Source organism: Pseudopipra pipra, chromosome W (assembly GCF_036250125.1).
Source record: "Pseudopipra pipra isolate bDixPip1 chromosome W, bDixPip1.hap1, whole genome shotgun sequence".
NCBI classification, from domain to species: Eukaryota; Metazoa; Chordata; class Aves; order Passeriformes; family Pipridae; genus Pseudopipra; species Pseudopipra pipra.
In genome coordinates, this window is record NC_087580.1 from 44,620,370 (window position 1) to 44,640,752 (window position 20,383).

General features: G+C 41.0%; 1 protein-coding gene across 1 annotated transcript in view; it reads left to right on the plus strand.

Annotated features, from left to right (window-relative positions):
- The window catches only part of LOC135404737 (guanine nucleotide-binding protein G(q) subunit alpha-like), a 30,418-nt gene extending 27,024 nt beyond the window's left edge, over positions 1-3,394 (plus strand). Inside the window, exon 5 of the mRNA XM_064639481.1 lies at positions 1,379-3,394. Within this exon, the coding sequence (XP_064495551.1) occupies positions 1,379-1,569 (191 nt within the window). The 3' untranslated portion in view covers positions 1,570-3,394. The remainder of the gene's footprint in view (positions 1-1,378) is intronic.
- Positions 3,395-20,383: the final 16,989 nt, after the last annotated feature.

Here is a 20,383-nt window from a genome sequence, read left to right on the forward strand (position 1 = left end):
AAAACAGGCAGAGGGTAATCAGCAGTAAATATGTGAAGTTTCCCACACTGCTACAAGGTCATCTTGATCGAAAACAGTTCTATTTTTCTCTCCTTGACAAATCTTACACTTTTCAACCCTTCCCTCCCCACACTCAGAAAATGTGTAGTCTGTGTATATGTCTATATATACACATACATATTCATGTACATACACCAAGATATTGTAGAATCATGTTCTCCTTCCACAAGGCTTTGCAACTAGTAAATATCAGAAAGCATTTTATCTTCTGTGCTTCCTTTGCTGCCTAATTTGTGCATTTATGCAAATTAGAAATGCTTAAAATTGTATTTAAATATTAAAAATAAGTTTTATTTTGCAGTCATTGAAAGTTATGTGGGCACATACTAACCCCTTAAGTACAGATTTCATAACCAATGAAGGACAGAACTATATAACAACTGAGCGCTGGTAATTATATTGTCATGTAACAAGACCAGGACCAATGAGGAGATAGGAGGAGGTGGCACAGCAAATATACATGTTCTGTAGAAACCCACATTGCAGAAACAGGAGGACAAGGGAATAATGGCATATGAAATTTGCACTGGAACAGTATATGTATATACAGTATAGGAAAAAAATAGCTTGTGACTAATGTTCCTGCTTCTGTGCTGCCCTTTTTGCTGTGAACATGAACAAATCCTCACTCATAGATTGGAAGTCGTTATTTTGCCTTCTACCTTGTGCAAAGCAGAACATGCAGTTTGGTTACATAGACTTTGTGTTCTTCTGAGAATTACAGAGTTTTTTGAAATTTAATTAGATTGTTATGTATAATTTAGATAATTGATTTGTTAGAACAATAACTTTTTGCAATTGAACAGCTTTAACTAGCAAGCATGTATATTTTACTGTTGGGGACAGTGTCAGACTAGGTTAAGATGTAACTTGATTATGCTACATTTTAAAAGAATGTACTTAAGTATAGTTTAAATATGGTAGACATAGACTGAAAATGGGCCAAATCTATTAATTTTTAATATATTTATGAGTATAAAGCAACTAATTCTTCTGTTGTTCATTTTGTGGGATTATAGATCATCGATTTCATCTCTCCATTTTAAACATCTTATGGAAGAAAGATGATAGTCAGAAGGAAAAGAACAGCTCTTGTATGATCGACTTCTGCAGTTTCCTTCCATTTTTATTTTTTAATGGTTCCTATTGGGAAAAAATAGTATATGGTAGTATTTATTAGTAAAATTTTTCTCTTCCTCTCTTATACAAGGATCGCAGACTGAGTTTTCTGTTTTCTGCTCCTGAGGTTCCCCTCCAAAATAGGCTCAAATATTGAATTGACTTTAGGAGAAACTGACTTTTTCTTCTTCATTATCAGGACCACAACGGGATGCACAAGCGGCACGAGAGTTCATCTTGAAGATGTTTGTAGACCTGAATCCAGACAGTGACAAAATTATCTATTCCCACTTCACTTGTGCTACAGACACAGAGAATATACGCTTCGTCTTTGCTGCTGTCAAGGACACAATTCTACAGTTAAACCTGAAGGAGTACAACCTGGTCTAACTGTGCCTAAGAGGCCCTCCAAGACCACCTTTGCGTGATTGAAGATATACAAGAGGGACTGCATTATCTGTGAAAACAAATTGCATAATACTAATTTATTGCTGGTCGGCACTCTGTGAATGTTCACAGAGTTTTTAGTTAATATTATGATTTTATTTAAACTATATGGCGGAAAACCAAAAGATGCTGAAGTACATTCACAGTACATTTTCTTAGTTTTTAGGCAAAATCTTGTGACTCAGTGGTTTTTAAATTCTCAGTCATACACTCACAAAGGATAACAGGTTTTTGCTATTGAAGCAAAATCAAGCTGGTTTCCTCTTTCGTCCCCCCCTTATGTTTTTAAAGATACAATGGCTGTTTTACTAGTTGCATTCCTTGATAAAATATTTTCTGTTGAGTGATTTGGTCAGGAAAATTGCTATCATCAGAACTGTAGTTATCAGTCATTCAAATTCTACAGAATGTGCTTTCTCTGAAGGATCAAAAGTACTGATAGTGTGATTTTTTAAATTCTTAAAAAGAATGTTCTCATTGTCTTCACTTCTGAGACTAGAATATTGGGAACTGAAAAATAGAAATAGTTGTGTATGAATTTAGAATTTAAATATACTTTCACAGTTCAGAAAGATGCATAGAAGACAGTAATGAAAGACACAAAGCTGGGATGTTCATGGAATATCATAGAATCTCTTTTTAATTGCTATGTGCCATTATTATCTCTTTTCTTTATTCACAAATGCCAAACAGAAATGTCATGGACACTACATTTTCCCCAGTGTCTACAGCCTGAAACAGGGGTGGGGTTTTATTTTTCAGTTGTGTGCACTTTTTTTTAAGTTAGAGCTTCTTTAAAGTGTGTTTTTCCACAGTAGAAAAAATATTTTTTGTTGTATAAAATCTTACCAAATCTGGCTTTTTATAAAATAAATACTTTCGAAACATAGGATACCAATGGAAATGCCAAACTAATGAATTGGGAACTGACCTAACTGAGTCAACTGCCAAATGATAAATAAGCATAGTTTCAGCTCATATATTCCCATTTTTAGAAAGTGTTCCATTTTCTAATGCCAAAAACAACAGTGTGAGTGAATATGCTACTTGGTATACATGTATAGAAGACAGTTTAATTCTCTTTTTATGTCAAAGATGGCATGAGATTTCATACAATGTTTTCTCTAATAATATCAAAGCACCTTTGTACAGCATGAAATTATTGATGAATGATCACATTAAGAAACCTTTCTTCATAAGGTGGTCTCAACTGATTCACAGACATTTGATAGGTTTCATGCAAAATAGCCTTTCTTGATGTTCTTAAGAAAGATTTCTTAATGTAAATCACTCTTGAAATTTAAACATGCAAATTTTTACTAACAAAAATGTAGCACACATCAATGAGCAGCTTAGGTTGAAAGGTATTTTTTTAACCAGGTGCATGATTGCTAGCAAGCTACAGAGAACTCTGAAGTCAGACATAATGGATTACTTACAACACCAAGTAGCAATAGGGTGCACTTAGCACAGAAATTGCTGCCTCTCAGCAGCAAAGGAGAGGTGGAAAAAGAATGGCTTGTTACTTGAGTAACAAAGTTAACGATAAATACTAATGAGGTGTTTTTCATCCTTAACCCTCCCAACTCCAACAACAATAAGAATAGTTGCTATTTTTGTTCCCTCATAAAACACCTTATAATTGAAAACCGATTGTAGGTATAATGCAATTATGAATGCTATAGTCATTGTACATACATATATATATATATATATATGTCAGCATCCATATTGGCTTTGTAATCATTAATTTTTTGCAAATTGAATGTGCTGTGTTAATATGTATCTATGTAATTGTATCGTATGTCTTATAGCTAATTCACATTTGAAATAATGTTATTTCATTTACTTTTTTAAAAGAAGAATGTAAATGTTTTTCAGTTTATTCCTGACTAGGTATTTGTTGTTTTTATTTAAAAAGCAAAAAAAAAAGTACAGAGTTGTACTAGCATCATGCTATATAAAATCATTTGTACATTCCTTAGTAAAAGTAAATTGGAGACACATAGAGGACATTCACAATCAAAACAATGCTTAAATCTTGTCAGGGATTTATATGGATATAGAAGTTGTTTTTGTTGGAGGAATTTATACCATTATATCTAGGATTAGAATATAAACTCTTAAATATGAATTTGGCAGATTCAACTTCAGTTAATTTTACCTTTCTAATAGCCTTTCTTAGAAAAGTGAATTTAGAGACATTTCAAACCATTGAACTTAAGTACTAATGGGTATATGCTGTTTCCCTAAAAATATAAAGAAAAAATGCAAAACATCAGATCAGTTAAACACTATTTCAGAAGTTACAGAAACAATGTCACTAGTGTTAAAAATTTTAAGGAGTTAAAGAATTTTCTTTAATACACCTAAAGTAGGTAGTGGAAGGCTATAAAAAGTGACACTGACATTCTAAATGCATCATCAGAACAGCTATTCTTGTTATATATGTAATTATAACATTGGTCCTGATCTTGCTTATAAACATAACAAATCTTCTGTTTCCACCGTTGACTCTGGAGGGTGTGATAATATCCCTTCTTTCAACCTGTGAATACATTGGCCACCTCGGATTTAGTGATATAAATAGAACTGTAGGAGGGGGAAAAAAAGCCAGTGTTGCCTAATTAAGGTTTGGGTTTGTTTTGTTATTGGATATGGGGGATGGGGGTGGGGTGTATGGGGTTTTAAGTTTCAATATAAAAAAGTTTCGTATAAAAACAAACCAAAAGTTTACTCATTCTTTATAGATATACTGTGATTGCAAAATTCAAGAGTGTGTGCCACTGGGCTACTTCTGGTATATTTTGAGTTGAACCTGTGGCAATGTTTAGATAGTTTGTGCATATTCTGAAAAAAATATCTAGTCAGCATACTAATGCAAACCTTACATGATTCACCTAACACAGTATTGCAGTGTGACAGTGTTTACAAAAACATTTCCTTTTAAAATGACAGGTATTCTCATTTGTAATATATTCCGTTGCTGTTGCTGTTTTAATTGGGGATTTCCACTACACGCTATAGTGCTTGAGTCCAGAAGTATGTGCTCTAACATGAAGCTGAAGGCAAAATAAGACAGAAACCTTTTTAACTTTGCAAAATTACATTATTTCATTGAATGTCATAAAGGGGAGAGGAGAGGAGGAAACCATCTTGGGAAACTGTGTATTCTAGGTGTTCATTAGTACAAGAAAGCTGTAATATGTGTTTTACAGAAACCTTAACTTGCTTTTTTCACTGAGTAGCTGGCACCTTCTTGACATAGGATGCTGAAGCTATAAGGGCACTCTTATAATTCAGACTCTTGAGTTTCAAAGTGTATGAACTGTAATTTTAAATCATACTGTCACATGATTGTGAAACACTTTTTAAAATTTGGAAGTGGAGAAGAGGCTTTTATGCTGGCTATCAGTCAAAACTGACTGCATGATTTGCAAAAACTTTAAAAGGGGGTAAAAGGGCTGCATATGAAGATATTGCTAGACTCCAATTTTTGGTTATAAGATGCAAAAGACTCAGATTCCTCAACCTAATGGCTCTTCTGTTGTTATGCATTCTTCACAAAATAATGAAATAATAGGAGAAAACAAAGACATGTTAACCCATATGGAAAAAACATAATGCCCAAATAATTTATTATATGTGCTGCTGTTAACGAAGGTCTGCGCATGGTTATCCTGAATTACATTAGTAAACTAATGAAGTGTGCACAGTATATTAACAAGGCCTACAAATTACCCACCTTTAGTTAAGAAATCAGTTAATTAAATATGTTTTGGAGAGTCACAAGTGAGGAAATTAAAATGACCTGTTGTAGATATTTAATGGCTATTTTAGACATTCACACTTTAGCAGATACAGTCCCTCTATGGACATAAACAAGTAAGGTCATAAGTCCAATTTGTTAGTTTAGTAGATATCATGAAAAACAATGCATTTGAAAAGAACCACTGATAACTACTCTTTTTTCTGTTTTGCTTGGCTTTTATTTACCATTTTATTTATCAGTCAAAACAAACATTTCCATGTAATCAGTAATCCATCGAGGGTCATTATTTATCTAGTTACAGGGATTTTACTGTAACTTTCACTCAACCTTTTTTACAGTAATGTTGCAGGAAAGAAAATAATAGAAGAGTTATTTGGGCAAAGTTGATGTTGAAAGTAGTGTCAAAAATGCAAGAGAATTCAACCAGATCAATTTTATTCTTGGGATTGCTGTTTTTGTGGTGTTGGGTTTTTTTTCTATCAAAAGATGGTCTAAACTGGTCTATTGGTGGATTTCTTATTTATCATACTGCAGGAAATCTTTATTTTGACAATATAATGGAGGGAGTGTCATACATTTTTTTAATTTGCAGTGTTTAATAAAATAAAGATCATATTTGTAATTCTAAAGTGTCATTTAAATGCATGTATTGTCTATTGTTTTGGGGACAAAAATAGGGTGTGTTTTTTTGGTTTTCTGTTGAAAAAATTAATGCATAAATGCTGGTCCTCAAAAATTGTGCTGGTTAAAAATACAGTACTTTTCACCATAACTTTGTACTATAGTATCTTCATTCCTTGACATTTAGCTTTTCTGGAATGTATTTGGGCTTCTTGTTCTCCCAAAATATTTCTTATGATAAATATCAAATAGATGTATTATTGCAATAATTAGTTTTTAAATTATACATGCTCTGTTCTTATTGTCCATATATTAACATTTCCTGAATATTTTTATTACAGCCAGAAAGTTCAAAACATTTAAGGTTCAGTACAGTGAATACAGTTAGTTGACATTATTACTAAAAGTTTTTTTGGCTTGTGTACAGCAGAAACTCAGAAACATAGGGGAAAATAAATAATAATCTATGTCTTTATTAATAGAAAACTTTCAGAATTTGTAGGCTGTTAAGTGAATTTCTTAAGTATTTTGTATGATTACAGTAGTACTGCGAAAGCAGAATGTTTCTTTGATATTTTTGTTTGCCTTAGTGATGATAGAAATAACAGAAAGAGGCCTACATATTGCTTTTCAGGATTCTGACATACTTGAACAGCAATCATTGCATCTCACATCCTTACTACTGAAGAAATGGAATTTCAGGACACTTGCAAAAATGACTTTTTTCTCTATTATGTGATCACAAGTTTAAATAAGATTCTTGGAATGCAAATAATTATCCTAAGTAAGGACTTCAGTGAATTACTTTTGCAGAATGTAAAGGAGAGGGATCAGTTAGGAAGGATTCCTTTTACCTTTATGTCTCAGTGAGAATAACATCAACAAAAATACAAGTGCAAGTTGTGATATTTAGATATGTAAAACAGATGCTGAAACTGCATTTATGTGATAAATTGTGCATAGATGTGACATAAACTTACATCACATACTATATTCACATGACCTGACTGTAAAACCATTTTGGACTATACTGTCCCAAACACCTAGGAATTTCAGAGTATTTGCAAACAGAGAAAGATTCATCTGCCACAAAATATGCAGTTGCCTGTTTCTGGTATCAGTGACAGTTCACAACTGACCCGATTTCATAGCTCATTGCTGCCAAAATGAACCACTCTCCTCCTCAGTTCCTGGATCTCAGCTACATTGTACTTTCCCTCTCCCTTCTGTCGGCCCTTGGTACTTGGCAAACCAGTAAACTGGGTGAAAACAACATTACTGCTATTCTTACTTGACTAGTTTAGTATTCTAATTTTCCCTTTTTTGAGCCAATTTGGCTAATCAGTGGTTCAAACAAGTGCCAAGCTGACTAAAGGGAAGAGGTATAAGTGTGTGGCCAAAAGAAAGGCTCACAAATTAGAAAACAAGTAAGACTACCGACTACCCTCCTCTTAAAATCTAACCCTCAAATTTCCATGAACAGTGAGCAGTATCTAAGCCCCTCATTTTAAGCACGTCATGGGCTACTAGGTATTCTGGCTTGGGAGAATTGCCCTTTTCACTTTGAAAGGTCTTGATTTTATTCAGAAAAAAAAAGCCTTTAATGAAAATGGTAAGACAAGAAAAACTTTTTTTGCTCTCTCACTAACAAGTTTGTGTAAATATGGACTAAAACCAATGGTATTCAGACTGAAGCCAACGAGTCATGCTTGGTTTTAGGAAAGGAAAAGTATAACAATTGGGCTTTCATTTGTCTCACAGAAAAAAGAAATCAAGTTCCTGTTTATTTCCAGTAAGATTTTAAAAATAAAAAATAAAAATAAATGTCTTCCTTCTGAAGATATTAAAAATGCCATGTCACTGCACATGACATTCAAGGTTACCGTCTCCTTGGCCAAAACACTCCTTTCTTCTCCCTTCACACTCATCTATCATCACACTCATCTATCATCACACTGATTAATTGCTTCCTGCCATGCAAGGAAAATATTTTTACAGTACTGGTCTATGTATGCACTTTCTGGAATAGTTTCTGATCCTTCTGAATTTAGTGTAAATTACTCTTCTAAAACTGAACAATAGATGAAGAATAGTGCAGTTGAAAAATAACATTCTTGCTTAGTCTTCTGTCATCTTCCTTCTACCATTTTCCTCTGATTATTTTTCTGTATCTTTCCTTTATACTGTTTGTCATAAAGAGAAGGTTGCTTAACGTATCAGATTCAGTTCTGGTAATAATTACAGAACTGTTTATACTAGCTAAATTAAAGATAAATTGTGACTAAGAATAGGATTAGAAAGTTCTGGTAATTGGGGACAGTTGCTATGGTGGACACCCATTTTAGAAAACAAAACTAGTATAACAAAATAGTTATTACACAACCCACTGAAGCATACAATGGGCTAATATGGGCCAAAATAACTCATTGAAATTAGTCATTTCACACTGTCAACAGAGAATTGTATTTGCTAAAATGTTACTGAGAATTTGCTTTTTTTTCCACAGTCCTGTATGATGTGTTTATTTCAATGATCAAAGACTGGTACTCAACTGAAGAAATGCATTAATTCAATACATTCAATTGTATTCTTGCAGAGATATGTTATTACATAAAATTAATTTATATGATGCCAGCAAAATAAGATGACTTGCATGCAGTAAACATTAAACATTTAAGATATGCATTTATTATAAAGAAAAAACACTCTCTCCCTATAAATAAAATTCCATTTATCTCCAAATGAAGTATTTGGAGTCTCTTGACAATGGTCAGTTAAATGTGCTCAAAAGTTTGATTATTGTATGCTAGAGGTTAATTGATTATCACATGCTGTAGAATATTTGTTTTATTCTAAATGCTGGTTTTAGAAAGTTGGAAGAACATTGTTCATCAATATCTTGTTTGCTGCTTTTCTCAGCATGTCTTAGGAGAATACGGAAGGCACACCTTCACAATTACTGATAAGACCTGATTTACTTTAGGTTAAGACGATAACTGAAGTGTAAAATATATGATTAAGGTTTTTATTTTTATTCAAATACTTCAGAATTTCAGTGTTTTATCTGAACTCACTTAAGAAACCTGAGTATTATTGTGGTGTAAAAGGCCAGATGTATACTTAATCCAATTTGATACTTCCCTTGCTGTACTGGGTTTGCGTGTCCAAGTTTTGGTAGCAGGGGGGCTACAGGGGTGGCTTCTGTGAGAAGCTGCTAGAAGCTTCCCCCATGTCCAACAGAGCCAATGCCAGCTGGCTCCAGGATGGACCTGCTGCTGGCCAAGGCCGAGCCAATCAGGAATGATAGTAACACCTCTGTGATAACATATTTAAGAAGGAAAAAAAGTTGTTGGGCAGATGAAATTGCAGCCAGAGAAGAGTGAGAACACGTAAACAACTCTGCAGACACCAAGGTGAAGGAGGTGAAGGAGGGGGAGGAGGTACTCCAGGTGCCAGAGCTGAGGTTCCCCTGCAGCCCGTGGTGGAGACTATCATGAAGCAGGCTGTGTCCCTGCAGTCCATGGAGGAAAATGGGAGTGCAGAGATATACCTGCAGCCTGTGGAGGAGACCCAAGCTGGAGCAGGTGGATGCCTGAAGGAGGCTGTGACCTCGTGGGAGGCCCATGCTGAAGCAGGGTCCTGGCAGGGACCTGCTGACCCATGGAGAGAGGAACCCATGCTGGAGCAGGTTTTCCTGGTAGGACCTGTGGCCCTGTGAGGGACCCATGCTGGAGCAGCCTGTGCCTGAAGGACTGCACCCTGTGGAAAAGTGACCCATGTTGCAGCAGTTTGTTAAGATCTGTTGCCCATGGGAAGGACTCACGTTGGAGAAGTTCTTGAAGGACTGTCTCCTGTGGGAAGGACCTCAAGGGAAACAGGGCGTAGTAGTTGTGCTTTCAGAAGAATTTGTAACGGGAAAGCTAGAAACTCTGTTTTCGCTTCGGAAGCCTGCAAAGTGCCTTCTCAAGAGGGTTAGATGTTTTTATTCCCCTTCTGCAGTCCAGAGGGGGTTGCAGAGAGTGCTGTGTTATCTCTCTCTCTCCTATGCCGGAGAGACATAACCTTAACAGACCCTTGGGAATGTGGGGGGAGAAACAGAGAGGATAAAGAGGCCCTGGAGAGGGCGGGAACTTGCCTTTTCTCCCAAGGCCTGGTGCTTCAACAAGCACTGTGAGGTATTTGTAAGTTTCCCATGTTCTGGCCTTCCAAATAAACTTTTAAATTCTTTCCACTGCCTTGGCATTTCTGGGGATACCTGCGTATCTTACTTTACACAGGGGAAGGACTACTCTTCCTGAGCAGTGGCAGAAACAACCTGTAATCAACTGACCGTAATCCCCATTCCCCGTCTCCCTGTGCTGCTGAGAAGGAGGGAGGGCTGGGGGGAAGGTGTTTTTAAGATTTATTTTACTTGTCATTATCCTACTCTGATTCTGTTAGTAATAAATTTAATTAATAACCCCATTTCGAGTCTGTTTTGGGAGTGACAGTAATCAGTGAGTGATCTCTCCCAGTCCTTATCTCAACTCATGGATCCTTCATTATATTTTCTCTCCTCTGTCCAGTTGCAGAGGGGAGTGGTAGAGCAGATTTGGCGGGTACCTGGTGTCTAGCCAGGGTCAACCCACTACACTTGCCTAATTATCTTTTGGTTTAACACAGAATAATATGTTTATAATCTAGCTGATGGAGCGACTCTTCTTGAATTGCAACAGACTACTGTGGCAATAAGACAAAAAGTCACTTTTCCTCATTTTAGGTACATAATCATATAATTCAAATTCTTACCCAGCTGTCAAAAGTGTTCAAATAATGTTATGATTAATATTTGCAAAAAAAACCAACTTAATTGTTTTTCAGTAATATTTAATATAGTCTGGAAAATGGTTGAATTATACCTGTTGTAGGAAGATGTAGAAATGATAACACAAGTGGAAGTTTTATGTGGATATGGATAAAGTGTATCTCTTTTGATATGTATTCATATTCATACGTTGATTTCATTTCTGCTAATATGAAACAAAAGCAACTCTACTGAAGACAGAAATATGTAATTCCATTTAAAACCAGAATAAAAAAATATTACAAAGCTCCAGAAGATGAATATAGAAGTCATCCTAGATGATGGAGTTTAGTACAAATGAGAACAGCAAACTTCAAAGGAGAGAAAAACCTAACTACAGCAAGAAACTATTTTTTAATGGTTTAGATGTTTACCTATTCAAGGTTAATGGAAAAAAAAAAGCTAAAATTGGGCACAAGATACTTTGTTAGCATATCTCTTGGAGCATATGTCATAGGCATGTCCTCTGAGGTGTGGGTGAGGACTGTCTAGTTTGGAGAAAGGGAGGCTGAGGGGCTGCCTCATTGCTCTCCACAGCTTCCTGAAGAGGGGAAGTGGAGAGGGAGGTGCTGATCTCATCTCCCAGGTATCCACGGACAGGACAAGTGGGAATGGTTCAAAGTTGCCCCAGGGGAATTTTGGACTTGACATTATGTTCCAGTTTAACAAGATTACAACTCAGAAATTAAGAAACTTCAGGTGGAAGTGTGGAATAAGGAAAAGAACAGCTCTTTATTAACAAAATCCAAATAAACAACAAATGGTGCAATCAAAACTTTCAGAAGAAACAAAACAAAGTCCCAATTCTCCAGGTGGGGAGGAGAAAACCCACGGCAACCGGGGGGGATGGGGGGAAGGGGGGGAGAAGGCTGAAGGCAAAACTGTCCCAGTAGCTCAACAGCTGCTCGCAGGCATGTGTGCTCGCAGCAGCCAGCAGCCAATGGCTTCGCAGCCAGCAATGAAAGAGTCCTTTTTGCCACAGTGTGGTGGGTTGACCTTGGCTGGATGCCAGGTGCCCACCCAGCTGCTCTATCACTCCCCTTCCCAGTGGGACATGGGAGAGAGTAAGGTGGAAAAAACAATGATGGTCAGCCACTCCCAAGAAGCAGGGCTTCTGTATGCATGACGGTTTCTCAGCAGGCAGCCATTGGAGACTGAATGCCCACCCTCCTGCTCCTTGCCTCAGCTTTTTATATCTGAGCTGATGTCATATGGTATTGATGCCTAATGGTGCTAAGGAAAAAAAAACTCCTAAGCAGTTAATTGAGGATGAGATAAGAAAAGGGTTTAATTTGTGCCTAGGCATAGATGTTACAAGACGCCCGCAGGCCGTGTTTAGGTGTTACAATTTATAATACTGCCCGACCAATACAAGTTTTGTCCATCCTGTAGCTTTTGCCCTGGTCCACCCCCTGGCCCACCCCCTGGGAATTGGGTCTGGGGGCTTTTCGGGACCACCTCTTCATCACCTTCACCATCTTCAGAGCACAAAGGTCACCCAGTTCTTGACTGTGTGTTCTGTCATTTAGGCCAAGATATGAGTGTTCTCTAAACAGCATAGGCCTGCCTTGACAAAAGACTAAACATTTTCTACTGAATTCAGGGGTAGAATTGATATGGGGAGCATGGAATGGGGTGAGAGGGTTGAGGAATGTGTAAACTAAAGGGTGCTAAAGGGTGAGGAATAAGGGCTGCTGCTTCTAAAATCTACTTTTACTACTTAACTACTTATAAAACTTATAAAACTAGGAAAATAAGAAAAAAACAGGTCGAACTTACGGCATCAGTATGGAATATCCCTTTGGTCAGTTTGGGTCAGCTGGTCTACTTGGGTCCCCTCCCAGGATCTTGCCCTCAACTAAGGAAGGAATGTTACAGTGTTGGTGCTGTGCTCGGCAGTAGCCAAAACAACGGTGTGTTATCAACACCCTTCTAGCTGCCAATGCAAAGCACAGCACTGTGAGGGCTACTGTGGGGAAATGAATTCCAGCTCAGCCAGACCCAATACAATCTGGTACAGTCTCAAAAGCAGAATACCTCACTCGATGAGTTGGTCTCTCTCTCTCAGTTGTCCTCCATGAGGTGTCCCATGGGGAAAAAATTTCCCCTCAGGAAAAAAAAAAAGGAGACGGCCGAAACCGGGCCCCTGCTTTGTCCTGTCAGTGGACAAAACCAAAATTATCCGGACAAAAGACTGCCGAGGTGTGCCCCTGGCCCTGTGCTTCCAGGGAACATCCCCCTTCCCCCTCTCCTGCGCTGCCCAGCGCCTGCAACTTTGCTCCATCCCCCCCCCCCCGACTGCCCCCATCCAGGAAGAAATAGATGGGGGGGAGGGGGGAGCGAGACACTAGGGAAAAAATTCCAACATCTCTTTTCAAACCTATGGCATCATCCACCCCTGAATTTTTCCATACTAACATGCTATATTGGATTCAACCTTTCCAACCATATACATGCATACATTACCCCAACTGTATAAATATTACAAATATTTACATGCACAATGTTATGGGAAATTCACCCAAAAATGAGGTCCCTTTGAGGTATACACTGTGTTTCTCCATCTTCCTGCATTACCCACCACGTGCTACCTGATCCTTGAGCAAAAACAATGCCACAAATGTGTTTGCCTTTGCTTGAGGCAAGATTAATCCAAACTGTTTTACCTAACATACCTCTCAAGTGAATTACTGGGACTTTGTCCTCATCTACCATGTGAAGGGACTCTTATTGGGCAGGGTCAGCTGGATTGATGGAGCCCCTAGTGTTGACTAGCCATGTAGCCTTTGCTAGGTGCTGCTCCCAGTGCTTGAAAGTCCCTCCACCCAACGCCTTCAGGGTGGTTTTCAACAGTCCATTACACCGTTCAACCTTCCTGGCGGCTGCTACATGGCATGGGATGTGATACACCCACTCGATGCCATGCTCCTTCGCCCAGGTGGTAACTAAGCTGTTCCTGAAATGAGTCCCATTATCTGACTTGGTGCACTCGAGGGTGCCATATTGCCACAGGACTTGCTTTTCAAGGCCCAGGATGGTATTTCAAGCAGTGGTGTGGGGCACCGGATGTGTCTCCAGCCATCCAGTGGTGGTTTCCACCATGGTGAGCACACAGCGCTTACCTTGGCGGGTTCGTGGCAGTGTAATGTAATCAACCTGCCAGGTCTCCCCATACCTGTACTTACTCCAGCGTCCACCATACCACAGGGGCTTCAGTGTCTCAACCTGTTTAATGGCAGCGCAGGTCTCACAATCATGGATAATCTGGGAAATAGTGTCCATGGTTAAGTCCACCCCTCAGTCTCATGCCCATCTATAGGTGGCATCTCTGCCCTGATGGCCTGAGGCACCATGGGCCCATCAAGCTAGTAACAATTCTCCCTTATGCTGCCAGTCCAGATCCACCTGTGACACCTTGAGTTGTGCAGCTCGGTCTGCCTGTTCATTGTTGCAATGTTCCTCATTGGCTCGATTTTTGGGCACATGGGCATCTACATGGCAGACTCTCACAATTAGCTTCTCTACTCAGACGGCAATGTCTTGCCACATATCAGATGGGTTTCCCTCTATGTTTCCAATTGACCTTCTTCCATCTATCCAACCACCCCCACAGAGCATTGGCCACCATCCACGAGTCAGTGTAGAGGTAAAGCCTTGACCACTTCTCTCGTTCAGCAGTGTCCAATGCCAACTGGACAGCTTTGAGCTCTGTGAATTGGCTCGATTCACCTCCTCCTTCAGTAGCTTCTGCAACTTGTTATGTGGAGCTCCATACAGCTACTTTCCATTTACGTTTCATCCCTACAATGCGACAGGAATCGTCAGTAAAGAGGGCATAGCGTGTTTCTTCTTCTGGTAGTTGATTGTATGGTGGGGCTGCCCTCCTTCTTTTTCATTTGCTAGACCAAAATTCTCACCTTCCGGCCAGTTTGTGATGATTTCTAGGATCCCAGGGCAATTCGGATTTCGAATATGGGTGCGCTGCGTGATGAGAATGATCTACTTACTCCATGTAGCATCGGTGGCATGAGGGCGCCTTTCCCTTGAACGTCCAACTCAGCACCTGTAGTCGAGGTGCCAGGAGGAGCTGTTCTTCTGTGCCAATCACCTCTGAGGCAGCTTGTACTCCTTCGTAAGCTGCTAGGATCTCCTCCTCTGTTGGGGTGTAGTTGGCTTCAGATTCTCTATAGCTTCAGCTCCAGAATCCAAGTGGGCGGCCTCAGGTGTTGCCAGGCACCTTTTGCCAGAGGCTCCAGGAAGGACCATTATCCCCAGCTGCAGAATAGAGTACATTCTTCACATCTGGTCCTGTCCTGACTGGCCCAAGGGCTACAGCTTGGGCAATCTCCTGCTCGATCTGTTCAAATGCTTGCTACTGTTCAGGGTCCCACTGGAAATCATTCTTCTTGCGGGTTACCAGATAGAGAGGGCTTATGATTTGGCTGTACTCAGGGATGTGCATCCTCCAGAAACCTATGGTACCCAGAAAAGCTTGCATTTCCTTCTTGCTGGTCGCTGGAGCCATTGCTGTGATCTTATTGATGACTTCTGTTGGGATCTGACAATGTCCATCTTGCCACTTCACTCCCAGGAACTGGATGTCTCGGGCAGGTCCCTTGACCTTACTCTTTTTGATAGCAAAACCAGCTCCCAGGAGAATCTGGATGGTTTCCTTTCCTTTCTCAGAAACCTTCTCTGATGTGTCGCCCCATAGGATGATGTCATCAATGTACTGCAGGTGTTCTGGAGCTTCACCCTTCTCTAGTGTAGCCTGGATCAGTCCATGGCAGATGGTGGGACTGTGTTTCCACCCCTGGGGCAGTCGGTTCCAGGTGTACTGCACAGCCCTCTGCATGAAAGGGAACTGCGGCCTACACTACCGCTATGGGGATGGAGAAGAACACATTTGCAATGTCAATGGTGGCATACCACCTCACTGCCTTGGACTCCAGCTCATACCGGAGCTCAAACATGTCTGGCACGGCAGCACTCAGTGGCAGGGTAACTTCATTCAGTCCACGATAGCCCACAGTCAATCTCCATTCTCCATCAGACTTATGCACAGTCCAGATGGGGCTGTTGAAGGGTGAGTGGGTCTTGCTGACCACCCCTTGGCTCTCCAGCTCACAGATCATCTTATAGATGGGGATTAGAGTCTCTGTTTGTTTGGTACTGCCGACGATGCACAGTTGTAGTGGCCATTGGCACTCGCTGTTCCTCAACCTTCAACAGTCCCACAGCAGAAAGGTTCTCTGAAAGGCCAGGTAACAAATTCAACTGCTTAGCCACCTCTGTCTCCACAGCAGCTATTCCAAAAACCCATCTATGTTCCTTTGGGTCTTTGAAATACCCATTCCTGAGATAGTCAATGCCCAGGATATATAGGGCATCTGGACCAGTCACAGTGGGGTGTTTCTGCCAGTCCTTCCCGGTCAAGCTCACCTCAGCTTCCAGCACAGTCAACTCTTGAGACCCTCCTGTCACCCCAGAAATGGAAATAGTCTCTGGTCCCACATGTCCTGATGGCATTAACGTGCATTGAGCACCAGTGTCAACTAAAGCCTTGTATTCTTGTGGGTCTGACGTGCCAGGCCATCAGATCCACACAGTCCAATAGACACGCTTCTCACATGCCTCTATCTGGCTAGAGGCAGGGCCCCTCTAACACTGGTCTTGGTTAGGGCCATCACAGCCCTTTCCCTGTGAATACATTCAGGAGGAACCTTCTAGAGGGTCAGATCCTCGCCCATGAGATAGCAGTACTGCACTTACTCTCCTTCAACTCTTGTACTCAAGCTGCTAGAGCACAGATAGGTTTCCTGTCCCATCATCTCATGTCTTCTCCATGATCAACAAGGAAATACCACAACTCAGTTCATGGGGTCTGTCCGCTCTCTCTAACTGGGGAATGTCTGGCTCTGACTTCAGAGGTTCTGGTTTGCACTGGTGACACGTGGAAGCTGTTTCCCTTCATCTCCTCTCTAAGTTTCTTCTGTTCATCTTGTACTTCTCTAGTCAGTGCCTTGAGGCCCTCAACCAATGTCTCTAGAGTGGAGATATGGGCCCATAACGGTGTGTGGACCATGCTGTCATACATCCTGAGTTTATTCGTTACAGAGTTCACTGTCTCTCTGTTTCCTCCAAAGTGCAATGATGCCAAAAAATTGGTGTATACGGATGGCCCTTGCTGTGAAAGGCTCCACCACATCTGTGATGTACACCTGACATTGTTGGGGTTGTGGCTGGGTTGCCCATCCTTGCCAAAAAGTATCTCTAACAGTGCCATTTCTCTCAGGCATTGGATACCTTCCTCCATGGTCTTCCAGGCCATATAATGGTGCTTCTGCAGGAAGTCTCTGTAAAGAAACTTCTCTCTCACACCCGTTAGAAGTCGCTCCCAGAGAGAAAGGGGTTTTGACTCCCTCACGAATGCTTACTCGATACCCACATCCTGGGCCAGGGATCCCAAATACCTTGCTTTGTTGCCATCAAGTGGCAAACCTTCACCCATAAGGTTCCACACTCAAATCAGCCAGGTCAAAATGGGCTCATTTTGGCGTCGAGTAATGTTGTTCCGCATATTGCAGAGCTGGTCACAAGACAGGGATTTGGTAATGATCTCAGGCTCTGGGTCCTCCACTGGTTGTGGAGGGCCTGATTCCCCATCTTTGTTAACTGGGCGTATTGACTGGGCTTTATACTTCTTCATCTGCACTGGGGCCACTTCCACTGGCTGTGACTTCCCTTCTGGCTTAACTGGGGACTGAGCACTTGTGATGTCTATTGGTTTCTCTGTTCCACTATCTTTCCCTTCTGACTGTAGGTGGTGTTGTACAGTCCATACCATGGTGCAGTAAGCATGGGCTAAGGTCCAGCACATTGCTATAAGCTGTCCATCTCTGAAATTTATGGACCAATGTTCTTTCAGGCACTCAGCAATCTTACAGGAGATCTGTGTTTTGTCAGGGGAAAGCTTCCAAACAATTGGGGGAGAGTATTCCTTCAGCACCTGGCCTTTCTCCTCCCATGCTCCCATCCAATCAGAGTGATTTATGTCTATGGCAGGCTGTTGGGCCGTGACAGGTGGTTGGACTGTGGCAGGTGGTTGGACTGTGGCGGGTTGTAGCACATGGTCAGGCTGTTGCACAGTGGCAGGCTGTTGGACAGGTTCCTGGGTAGGGTCCCTAGTGTCTGGAGTAGGTCTTGGGGCAGTTACCAAAGACAACCTCACCCTGTCTCTAAATGCTGGGTAGGCCACACTGAACAAACACAGCAAAAACATCATCAAAAATAGAATATCTTTAATGTCCAGAGGAAAATTCAACCCTTCAGAAGCTACTGTGATAGGACCATATGAGAAGTGCGTGAAGGGTTGAGAAAAAACATTTGCCTGCATTCCTCCCCCAAAATAGGTACCATTATCAATAGAACCCCAAAAATAGGAACCTGGATTGTGGTAGTAATGCATCCATGTATATATATTCCAAAAGAGAACTACGGGGCCAGAATTTTTCAGCCACTGGTACCAATTTACAAACTTAATAGCAGCCACAACTATTGCAGCCATGGTGTCCATCTTTAAGAAGTGATCCATAAATGGAAAGACCATATACACTGCCAAATGTCAAAAGAAGTTGGACCACACAATGCCAAATGGTGTCTTTATATGCAATACACAGGTAATTAGACAAGAGGGTTTATTCCTTTTCCACCTTTCCTCTAGTCAAGCCCCACGATTTGGGCACCAATAAATTGTCCCAGTTTAACAAGATTACAACTTAGAAAATAAGAAACTTCAGGTGGAAGTGTGGAATAAGGAAAAGAACAGTTCTTTATTAACAAAATCTGAATAAGCAACAAATCGTGCAATCAAAACTTTCAGAAGAAACAAAACAAAGTCCCAATTCTCCAGGTGGGGAGGAGAAAACCCACAGCAACCGGAGAGGATGGGGGGAAGGGGGGGAGAAGGCTGAAGGTAAAACTGTCCCGGCAGCTGAACAGCTGCTCACAGCCACATGTGCTCACAGCGGTCGGCGACCGATGGCTTCGCAGCCAGCAATGAAACAGGTACAGTCTCGAAAGCAAAATACCTCGCTCTGAGATGGGTCGGTCTCTCTCTCTTAGTCATCCTCCACAAGGTGTCCCATGGGGAAAAACTTCCCCTCAGGAAAAAAAAAAGGGGCGGCCAAAACCGGGCACCCGCTCTGTCCTGTCAGCTGACAAAACAAAAAATGCCCGGACAAAAGACTCCCAAGGTATGCCCCAGGCCCCATGCTTCCAGGGAACCTCCCCCTTCCCCCTCTCCTGCGCTGCCCAGTGCCTGCAACTTTGCTCCATCCCCCCCCCGACTGCCCCCATCCCAGAAGAAACAGATGGGGGGAGCAGGGAAGGGGGAGGGAACGGGACACTAGGGAAAAAATTCCAACATCTCTTTTCAAACCTATGACACATTAGGAAGCATTTCTTTACCAAGATGGTGGTCAAACATTGGAACAGGTTTCCTAGAGAGGCATCATAGAATCATCCAATATGCTGAATGGGAAGGGACCCATTATGATCATTGAGTCCAACTCCTGTTCCTGTGCAGGACACCCCAAGAATCCCACCATGGGCCCATGAGCATTGTCCAAATGCTTCTTGAACTCAGACAGGCTTGAGGATGTGACCACTTCTCCGGGGAGCCTATTTCAGTGCTCAACCATCCTCTGGGTGAAAAATGTTTTCCTGATATCTAACCTAAACCTCCCCTGACTCAGCTTCATGCCATTTCCTTGAGTCCTGTCTCTGATCATGAGAGTAAAGAGATCAGTGCCTGCCCCTCCACTTCCTCTTGTGAGGATGTTGAAGGCTGCAATGAGGTCTCCCCTCAGTCTCCTGTTCTCCAGGATGAACGGAACAAATGACCTCAGCCACTCCTCATAAGGCTTCCCTTCCAGACCCTTCACCATCTTCGTTGTCCTCCTTTGGACGCTCTCTAATAGCTTAATGTCTTTCTTATACTGCGATGACCAAAACTGCACACAGTACTCAAGGTGAGGCCGCACCAGTGCAGAGTAGAGCAGGACAATCACCTCCTTTGACTGGCTGGTGATGATGCCCTAAGCCTGTCAGTGTTTAAGAGGCATTTGAACAATCCCCTTAATCACGCTTTAACTTTTGGTCAGCCCTGAGAGGGTCAGACAGTTGGACTAGATGATCATTGTAGGTCCCTTCCAACTGAACTATTCTATTCCATTCCACCCCATTCCATTCTATTCTATAGACTCCTTTAAACATTTCTTGTCTAGTTTTTCACAAAAGATATAAAAGTAATGCAAGGTTAAGATCTCTTTCTCCCTTACTATCATATTCTGAGTTCTGAGTTCAATAATATATACTGCTGCAGAGTGTTCAGAATGACAGCTCCAAAGTGCAACAAGGGGAACAGTGCAAGGCAGCAAGACATAGAAGAGTAATTGTGCATCCTGAATCAAGTAAATGAAACTAATTCTAATAAATGACCTAAAAAATATGCATAATTT